The following is a 10,614-nucleotide window of genomic DNA, read 5'->3' as shown; positions in this document are numbered from 1 at the left end:
TCTTGTGATCATTTTGACCCCACGGGGTGAGATCTTGCGTGGAGCCCCAGATCGAGGGAGATTATCAGTGGTCTTGTATGTCTTTCATTTCCTAATAATTGCTCCCACAGTTGATTTCTTCAAACCAAACTGCTTACCTATTGCAGATTCAGTCTTCCCAGCCTGGTGCAGGTCAACAATTTTGTTTCTGGTGTCCTTTGACAGCTCTTTGGTCTTGGCCATAGTGGAGTTTGGAGTGTGACTGTTTGAGGTTGTTGACAGGTGTCTTTTATACTGATAACAAGTTCAAACAGGTGCCATTAATACAGGTAACGAGTGGAGGACAGAGGAGCCTCTTAAAGAAGAAGTTACAGGTCTGTGAGAGCCAGAAATCTTGCTTGTTTGTAGATGACCAAATACTTATTTTCCACCATAATTTGCAAATAAATTCATTAAAAATCCTTCAATGTGATTTTCTGGATTTTTCTTTCTCATTTTGTCTGTCATAGCTGACGTGTACCTATGATGAAAATTACAGGCCTCTCTCATCTTTTTAAGTGGGAGAACTTGCACAATTGGTGGCTGACTAAATACTTTTTTTCCCCACTGTAAATCTCAGACTTCATTGTGTGTTATCCTCCATGATTTTACTCATGTGCATGAATGGCTTTTTCAAGTTTTATGTATGCTTGTTTTTTTTAATGGTTGAATTATTCAACTAAACTAAACTAAAAGCCGCGGGGAGATTATTTCTTGAGCAGATGGTCAGGGTGCCAGAACATAATTACAAATAATCTGTAAACTGCAAATTGACCGCAAGAAGCGCAAACTAAATATTTGACTAAAACATAGTCATGGGAATAATTTGGAACAGATTTCCCAAATTAAAATCACTTGGCTCTGATTTGTTTGTGTTTTTACAGTCTTTTATGTCCAACAATAAAAAAACTAAACAAAACTTTTTGGGGGTTCAGAAACTTGGCGGCCCAAATAAAATCACCCCGCAAGTTGGGGAACCCCCTGCAGTAGGCTATGTGTCAATTGACATGTGATGGACACACACACAGACACAGTCTTGTACAGCTAACCTTGTGGGGACACACAATTCAGTCCCATTCAAAATCCTATTTTCCCTAACCCCTAACCCTAAACCTAGCTCCCAACCCTAACCCTAAAACGAATTCTAACCTTAACCATAAACCCCCTAGAAATAGCATTTGACCTTGTGGGGACTAACAAAATGTCCCAGTTGGTCAAATTTAAATAGTTAAACACGTCCACACACACACACACACAGGAGTAAGGGTCGCTATTATGTAACCTTTGACACTTGGTTGAGACATCCTTCAAAAGCTAAAGCAAAACTATGTCCTAACAGTTCTACATTTCCTCACCTCATGTTTCCTTTGTGGTCGCTGAACTGAAAATAAATAGTGTGTATAAGAGGAGATGAGGAAAGAGGAGAAGTTTGTATATATTTTTTTTTTACCTTTATTTAACTAGGCAAGTCAGTTAAAAACACATTCTTATTTACAATGAAGGCCTACCAAAAGGCGAAAGGACAAAACACACATCACGACAAGAGAGACACCACAACAGTACATAAAGACAGACCTAAGACAATAACATAGCATGGCAGCAACACATGACAACACAACATGGCAGATGAGGAAATAGGAGACTAGTTCTATGTAACACTTGAATTGTTTTTCGTTTCCACTCGCTGTCATTAGGCTACAAATTACGTTATACAGTAAGATGTCATTTTAGCTGTTGGCCAGTAGAGGGAGCTGAGAGACAGACAGAAATAGTAAACTAGATCAGCTCAACACTGAGCTCCTGACACATTGGTGCGGCTGGCTTCCGGGTTAAGCGAGCAGTGTTTTACGAAGCAACGCGGCTTGGCGGATTGTGTTTCGGTGGACATTCACCTCACCGAGTCCGTTGGGGAGTTGTAGCGATGAGACAAGATCGTAACTACCAATTAGATATCACGAAAATTGGGAGAAAAATTCACACAAAAAAAGTAACAAATAAAACACACTGAGCTCCTACCATACTGTATATCCACATTCCACACAAGGCGTTGATGATTCGAGTGAACCGTGATGGTGACTCGATATGAATAATTGATTTGTTTATACTCAGCTTGCAAGGTGTCTTATAACACAACAAGCCATACTTTTCTTATGGTCATACTCTATATAGGTCATATAGCTCCCCTCCCATTTGGTACAATCCATGCGTCATTGTTTACAACAAAATGGCACATGCCAAGTATTTCTTTCTCCATATTCAAACTGGATGAATGCGCTTTAAATAACGAAAACGAAACTAACTACCGAGCTGAAATAGTAGTTCTATGTCGGTTTGACCTCAGGATCACACTCACAGCATGGCATTTCAAATGTCAACTCTCTCTTCGCGTATCAGAGCCATTGGTCCACTTTCCCGCTGTCGTAGTGGTGACTTTCATACCAGTGATATCGTTGTGTGCTCCAAATTTAGAAACATTTTCGGTGTTGCAAATCGTCAGGTGTATTCGCTGGTGCGAAGTGGGCAGAGTTCGGCGAACTCCAGCCCTGCAAAGTGCAAGGCCATTCTGAAACCAGGGGGTATTCACATTGCAAACCGTGTGGAGAAGTTTTCAACAACTACATCTGCCGCGAAGTCGTTTGAGTCGTTTCAGGGGCATAACAAGGCCTCGACCTCCGGGGGAAAGTACGGTTCGTTGTACCGGATCGCCCTCGCCGCGCTTGGGGTGACGACCGCGGTGGTGTCCCTGCACGCAAGTGCCCATCTCGCCATGGCGGAGGGGTCGGAGCGGCTAAACCTCGACTCAGCCAAAGGCGACTGGAACGAGGTGAAGGGTAAGTCTGCAGACAGACACAGTCAGGGAGTGTGGGTAGGAATCTATAGCTGCTCATGTTGAGAATGTGGTTGTTCAACAGGACCTGTTGCATGTGAAAAGTAAAGTGGTCAAAGCTGTGAGGCCTAAATTGCAATAGAAAACAAGTAGGTGCCTACTCAAATGTTGAAACTACTTTGCAGTGGCTCATCGTGGCCTTATGTGGTACTAGGCTACCAAGCCATTAGTGCATTACAGCTGTTCATTTGTCATTTCCCTTTTCACTGTGTTGTCGCTACATTGATTAGTGGAACGATCATAATCATCAACTCTTTGTCCCTTTCCTCTTCCTTAGATGCCTTGCTCCATATGAGTCAGGAGGAGAGAAGGAAGCACTACAGGACTACCTACCTGTCCCTGGACGAGGTGCCTGTGTGGACCGCTAAGTCACTAGTGGACACAGGAGGTTGGTGGCACCTTCATTGGAGAGGACGGGCTCGTGGTAATGGCGCGGAATCAATGGAATGGTATCAAATACATCAAATGCATGGTTTCCATGTGTTTGATGCCATTCCATTTGCGCCGTTTCAGCCATTACTATGAGCCATCCTCCCCTCAGCAGCCTCCACTGCTAGTGGACTAAACCACACTCCATGGCAAAGGACGTTTCTGATTAACTTAAGCAACGGCGTGGAGCTGAGACCAGGCTTTGTGGAATCTAACTCTGACTACATCGACTCACCCAAGGTTAAGAGTTAAAAATAAATAAATTATGAAACGCCCATCTTTTTTTTGTACCTATGTTTGTCCTTGTTTGCTGAAAAACTTTTTCAATAAATGTTAATCAAATACCACCATCGACTGTTTCCTTGTTGAGAGTCAATGGGCTCATGCGCATTTGCACTGAGTTGCCATCTTAGAGCAACAGCAATGAGCAAACAGTAGGTGGTTGTATTTGATTAACGTTTATTGAAGAAGTCTGGATTTCAGCAAACAAAGAAAGGCATGCAGCTTACAGAGGATAAACATAGGTACAAGGTCGGCGTTTCATAATTAAATGTTTTTAAATGATTGACCTTGGGAGAATCAATGTAATCTGAGCTAGATTTCACAAAGCCTGGTCTCTGCTCGACGCCGTTGGTGAAGTTCACCATAAACTTCCTTCGCCGTGGAGTTCAGGCCGCTAGTAAGTGACCTGGTCACCTAGCAATCTATCTGCTGTTGTGTGCTGCACATCAAGTAAATGATCTTCCCTCTGCCAGCTATAGCCATGCCTTACTGCCAAGATGTCTTATCTTGCTCCTTCCTCACACTAAACCAGTGGAGGCTGGAGGGAGGCGCTATAGAAAGGATGGGCTCATTGGAATGGAATCAATGGAACGGAGTCAAACATGTGGTTTCTATATGTTTTATGTGTTTGATGCCGTTCCATTTATTTCATTCCAGCCAGTACAATGAGCCCATCCTCCTATAGCTCCTCCCACCAGCCTCCACTGCTCTAAACCCTTGTTGTTTCTCAGCTCCCGTTCTGGGGACCCACAACACAGGTTTACATGTGTTTGGTCCAGCCCAGCAGTAGTTAATGTAAATTAGTTAATGCTAGTTTAGTAGTGTTATCGGGCCCCAGGACGACAGCGTCGCTTAGTGTCCACTATAGATATTCTGAAAAGACAACATATATAAACAGTAAAACCATGTTAATATTACAGTGTTATTATAACAGTGTTGAAAGGAGCAGGTGTTCATCTCTGTCTCCAAGGTGATTCAGTCAAGGGGACCAACTTCAAGAGGAACGAAGCTCTGGACAAGAAGATCTCCCTGTTCAGCGGTGACATCACCAAACTGGAGATTGATGGGATCGTCAATGCAGGTGATCATATAGCAACCTAGCTAATATTAACATAACATTATAGTAATAACACAACTTAAAGATGGAATCCGCAGTAGGGGGAAACGGCACCACCGCCCGGCCCGCCCCACGACCGCTGTTATTGTTTTTGTTGCCGAGGGGCGTGGCGCAGCATGGTACCATTTTTTTGCTGCAGTACATATTGTGCTCTTCTATCGGACGTGCAATGATGTCAGAGGGGAAAAAACAGTGTTCGTTGTTTGCTGTAAATTATTTGTTGTTGTAATATCGCAAACGGACATGGCTGTTTCACCATTTAAGGATTCCAGCTTTAACTCTAGTAATAACATTACTTAGAAATAACATAATCACATATAGTAATAACATTACTTAGTCATAACATTATCTAGTAATAACATAGTAATAGCATAGCATGACTAGTAATAACATTACTTAGTAATAACCTAACATGACTAGTAATAATATTACTCAGTAATAACATAGCATTACTTAGTAAAAACATTATTTAGTAAAAACATAGCATTACTTAGTAATAACGTTACTAGTAATAACATAGCATTACTTAGTAATAACAACATTACTAGTAATAACATAGTATTACATAGCATTACTAGTAATAAGTAAGACAGCACTACTTAAAGTAATAACATTTTAGGGAACATTACCTATAGTAATAATAAGTGACATTTCTTATAGTATAACATTAATTGTATATCTGTCCTGCGGCCTCTGTGCTCTATATGGGACAAATCACTGTGAAATGAGAAGTATTATCGTACTGATAGCCTGTCTTGGTTAGAGTCAGAACTCTATGTCCTGTGGGTGATACATTATCCTGATCCCATCATAGATTTTTGAGTGAACTGTATCTTATTTCACGCTCCACGTCACAGTTGACCTGATTACACACCCACATTTATAATCCCTCCATTTTGGTAAATAATGCTCTGGGAGTTTGTTGAAAACCGTATCTTCTCTTTGTGTGTGTGTGCGTGTGTTTGTGTGTGTGTGTGACTCTACTGTACTGCACTCAGAGTGCCACCCAGAGAGCTTATAAAGAGCTAATGCTTATGCTCTACTTCTGTTGTTGAACTTTGACCTTTACCCACCCTGACCCTGTGGTCTTCTCAGTTTCCAGTGAAATATTGCCCTATTGGCTGTCTGCAGGGCCTCTCTTAGGGCCTTGAAAAAAAAAAAAAAGAGTATTAACTAATCAAAATCGTATTTATGTATTTATTATGTGTGCTTTAGAAAGAGGTTAATATCATACAATACACTGGTTTCTCAGTGCCATTTAGGTGTAGTGTAACTTTCCACCTCTAGATGGCAGTAAAGTCAAGTGTATCATACTATATCAGCCTGAAGTTTCTTTGTGGTCCTAGCTAGACTTTAATCATCAGTACTGAGTTTGGCATTGAATTGGCATTACAGTGGGTGGTGTCCAGTCCAACATCAAAGAGCTACTTGATGATCAGGTTTTGCATAGAAAATGATGTTTCTTCATTGGTCATTTAGTGTCAATTGTCATAAAACAACATGGCTGCCGATGTGGTACTGTGTGAACAACTAATCTCTCATTAACGTCATGTTGGCTCCAACATCAGAGCCGGCAGCCTGTATGTTTTACAAGGCTTTTTATAGAGTCCCACTCTCACTATGCAAAGTGCCACTGAAAACAAGAGAAACAGAGCTGTTAACAACCCCTGGAGGAGAGGGGACAGCAGAGCAAGGTGAGGGAACCAGATGTGCTGACTGACAATGCATCTGAAACCAAATGGCACCCTATTCCCTATATAGTGCAGTACATTTGGCCAGACGCACAGCAAAATGAATGAATAGGGTGCGATGTTGGACAAAGCTAGAGTGAGATAGGAGTAACAGAGACAGGGATCATGTGGACCTCTCATGAGAATCTCTTTCACTATGGCAACCAGAGTGGTGACATGGAGTTTGGTGTGGGGGCCTTCCCTTCTACAATAATGATAGAGGAAGGACTACACACACACACTGCCACACACTGCCACACACTCGCATCACTTCACTCACTGTGCTGCTGATCGATCAGTAGGGAGGGCGAGCCGATAGGGGAGGACTGTTTACGTCGTTTGTGCCCCCTCCCCACTCACCCCTTCACCATTTTACTGCTGCTGGCTCCTGCATTCTCCTATAAAACACTGCAAACATAAAAACCCACAAGCACTTAAGAGCTGTCTTAGAGAGGTGGAGGAGGGCGGGTTGGAAGGTAAAACATCCTTTTCTTTACACCCCTCAATCACTCCATCCGGCCTCAGCGGAGAGAGAAAGCGATTGAGAGGAGGATATATTGTCTCTGATGGGCTATTTGATTAAGATGGATTACGCAATAATAATAATATAATAATATGCCATTTAGCAGACGCTTTTATCCAAAGCGACTTACAGTCATGCGTGCATACATTAAAAAATTTTTTTTTTGTGTATGGGTGGTCCCGGGGATCGAACCCACTACCTTAGCGTTACAAGCGCCGTGCTCTACCAGCTGAGCTACAGAGGACCATGTGAATTGTCATTGGAGTGATGAGGTGAATGTGTGTGGGTGCGTGACTCTACGCTCTTGTAAAGTTCCTCAAGTCAACAAGTTTTTAGTTCTGTTATATCAGCATTAGATTGCGTTAATTTTATTTAAATTAAACCCACAGCTCAATTTAGACTTGTTTCTACCACTGTAATAGCAGAGTAATGGCTTAGCTACAGTGAGGGAAAAAAGGATTTGATCCCCTGCTGATTTTGTACATTTGCCCACTGACAAAGACATGATCAGTCTATAATTTTAATGGTAGGTTTATTTGAACAGTGAGAGACAGAATAATAACAACAAAATCCAGAAAAACGCATGTAAAAAATGTTATAAATTGATTTGCATTTAAATGAGGGAAATAAGTATTTGACCCCCTCTCAATCAGAAAAATGTCTGGCTCCCAGGTGTCTTTTATACAGGTAACGTGCTGAGATTAGGAGCACACTCTTAAAGGGAGTGCTCCTAATCTCATCTTGTTACCTGTATAAAAGACACCTGTCCACAGAAGCAATCAATCAATCAGATTCCAAACACTCCACCATGGCCAAGACCAAAGAGCTCTCCAAGGATGTCAGGGACAAGATTATAGACCTACACAAGGCTGGAATGGGCTACAAGACCATCGCCAAGCAGCTTGGTGAGAAGGTGCCAACAGTTGGTGCGATTATTCACAAATGGAAGAAACACAAAATAACTTTCAATCTCCCTCGTCCTGGGGCTCCATGCAAGATCTCACCTCGTGGAGTTGCAATGATCATGTGAACGGTGAGGAATCAACCCAGAACTACACGGGAGAATCTTGTCAATGATCTCAAGGCAGCTGGGACCATAGTCACCAAGAAAACAATTGGTAACACACTACGCCGTGAAGGACTGAAATCCTGCAGCGCCAGCAATGTCCCCCTGCTCAAGAAAGCACATATACAGGCCCGTCTGAAGTTTGCCAATGAACATCTGAATGATTCAGAGGAGAACTGGGTGAAAGTGTTGTGGTCAGATGAGACCAAAATCGAGCTCTTTGCCCTCAACTCGCTGTGTTTGGAGGAGGAGGAATGCTGCCTATGACCCCAAGAACACCATCCCCACCGTCAAGGAGGTGGAAACATTATGCTTTGGGGGTGTTTTTCTGCTAAGGGGACAGGACAACTTCACCGCGTCAAAGGGACGATGGACGGGGACGATGGATTTGTACTGTCAAATCTTGGGTGAGAACCTCCTTCCCTCAGCCAGGGCATTGAAAATGGGTAGTGGATGGGTATTCCAGCATGACAATGACCCAAAACACACGGCCAAGGCAACAAAGGAGTGACTCAAGAAGAGGCACATTAAGGTCCTGGAGTGGCCTAGCCAGTCTCCAGACCTTAATCCCATAGAACATCTGTGGAGGGAGCTGAAGGTTCGAGTTGCCAAACGTCAGCCTCGAAACCTTAATGACTTGGAGAAGATCTGCAAAGAGGAGTGGGACAAAATCCCTCCTGAGATGTGTGCAAACCTGGTGGCCAACTACAAGAAACGTCTGACCTCTGTGATTGCCACCAAGTACTAAGTCATGTTTTGCAGAGGGGTCAAATACTTATTTCCCTCATTTAAAATGCAAATCAATTTATAACATTTTTGACATGCATTTTTATGGATTTCTTTTGTTGTTATTCTGTCTCTCACTGTTCAAGTAAACCTACCATTAAAATTATAGACTGATCATGTCTTTGTCAGTGGGAAAATGTACAACATCAGCAGGGGATCAAATACTTTTTTCACTCACTGTACCTGCTGTCAGACAGTGTAAGGTATGGGCAGGGGCTAAATGTTTTTGCTGATTAGATTCCCAGGTCTCCAGCCTCTTAGGGGGTGTTAGAGATGAGGCCCCTGGTTGCTGTGGGGAACCCTCACTGTCACCGTTGTAGCAGTAGCTCAGATACAAGATAAGCGGCAATCCCGTCAGTCCAGGTCCAGGCCGTACAGACAGACCGGAGCAGAGCAGCTGTGTTTCAACCTCAACGCCTAAACCCTCTAGTCTAGAGAAAACACAGCAGCACTGACAGGTGGCTGGCCCCAATAGCCGCAGGGAGTTTGAGTGATTTCCACCGCTTCACTCTCAGTGACTAAAACAGGCCCCACACTACCTCCCTACTTATCTACACTGTACTTAGGGCTCCTGATTTAGTCACTGGCTGCTGGCTGGCCTATATCTCTGGCTGTAGGTGTAACAGACTGCTATCTCTACTGGCTGCTGGCTGGCCAAAACAGTGCCTTTTGACTTTTTCCACATTTTGTTACTTTACAGCCTTATTCTAAAATTGATTAAATTGTTTTTTTCCCCTCATCAATCTACCCCATAATGACAAAGCAAAAACAAGGTTTTTAGATTTTTTTGGTGCTAATTTCTTTAAAATAAAAATCTTCAATATCACATTTACATAAGAATTCAGACCCTTTACTCAGTACTTTGTTGAAGCACCTTTGGCAGCGATTACAGAATTGAATCTTCTATTGTATGACGCTGCTTGGCACACCTGTATTTGGGGAGTTTCTTCCATTATTCTCTGCAGATCCTCTCAAACTCTGTCAGGTTGGATGGGGTGCGTTGCTGCACAGCTATTTTCAGGTCTCTCCAGAGATGTTTGATCGGGTTCAAGTCCGGGCTCTGGCTGGGCCACTCAAGGACATTCAGAGACTTGTCCCGAAGCCACTCCTGCGTTGTCTTGGCTGTGTGCTTAGGGTCATTCTCCTGTTGGAAGGTGAACCTTCACCCCAGTCTGAGGTCCTGAGTGCTCTGGAGCAGGTTTTCATAAAGGATCTCTCTGTACTTTGCTCCGTTCATCTTTCTCTCGATCCTGACTTGTCTCCCAGTCCCTGTCACTGAAAAGCATCCCCAAGCAAGTCCTTCTGGAAGGTTCTCCCATCTCCACAGAGGAACTCTAGAGCTCTGTCAGAGTGACCTTCGGGTTCTTGGTCACCTCCCTGACCAAGTCCCTTCTCCCTCGATTGCTCAGTTTGGCCGGGCGGCCAGCTCTAGGAAGAGTCTTGGTGGTTCCAAACTTCTTCCAATTATGAATGATGGAGGCCACGGTGTTCTTGGGGACCTTCAATGCTGCAAAAATGTTTTGGTACCCTTCCCCAGATCTGTGCCTTGACACAATCCTGTCTCGGAGCTCTACAGACAATTCCTTCGACCTCATGGCTTGGTTTTTGCTCTGACATGCACGGTCAACTGTGGGACCTTATATAGACAGGTGTGTGCCGTACCAGATCATGTCCAATCAATTGAATTTACCACAGGTGGACTCCAATCAAGTTGTAGAAACATCTCAAGGATGATCAATGGAAACAGGATGCACCTGAGCTCAAAAGGTCTGAATA

General features: G+C 43.3%; 1 protein-coding gene across 2 annotated transcripts in view; it reads left to right on the top strand.

The window, feature by feature from the left end:
- The first annotated feature begins 1,828 nt into the window (after window positions 1-1,828).
- Window positions 1,829-10,614, top strand: part of macrod1 (mono-ADP ribosylhydrolase 1) — a 103,802-nt gene continuing 95,016 nt past the window's right edge. Inside the window, exons 1-3 of one of the 2 annotated variants that reach the window (XM_084150029.1) lie at window positions 1,829-2,849; window positions 3,183-3,293; window positions 4,587-4,697. In XM_084150029.1, the coding sequence (XP_084006155.1) occupies window positions 2,375-2,849; window positions 3,183-3,293; window positions 4,587-4,697 (697 nt within the window). In that variant the 5' untranslated portion in view covers window positions 1,829-2,374. Of the gene's footprint in view, window positions 2,850-3,182; window positions 3,294-4,565; window positions 4,698-10,614 lie in introns of both variants that reach the window. The other variant, XM_084150028.1, reaches the window with a different exon arrangement.

This window comes from Coregonus lavaretus, assembly GCF_964263955.1.
Source record: "Coregonus lavaretus genome assembly, chromosome: 32".
Classification (NCBI taxonomy): domain Eukaryota; kingdom Metazoa; phylum Chordata; class Actinopteri; order Salmoniformes; family Salmonidae; genus Coregonus; species Coregonus lavaretus.
This window is presented reverse-complemented; position numbering and strand designations above follow the sequence as displayed.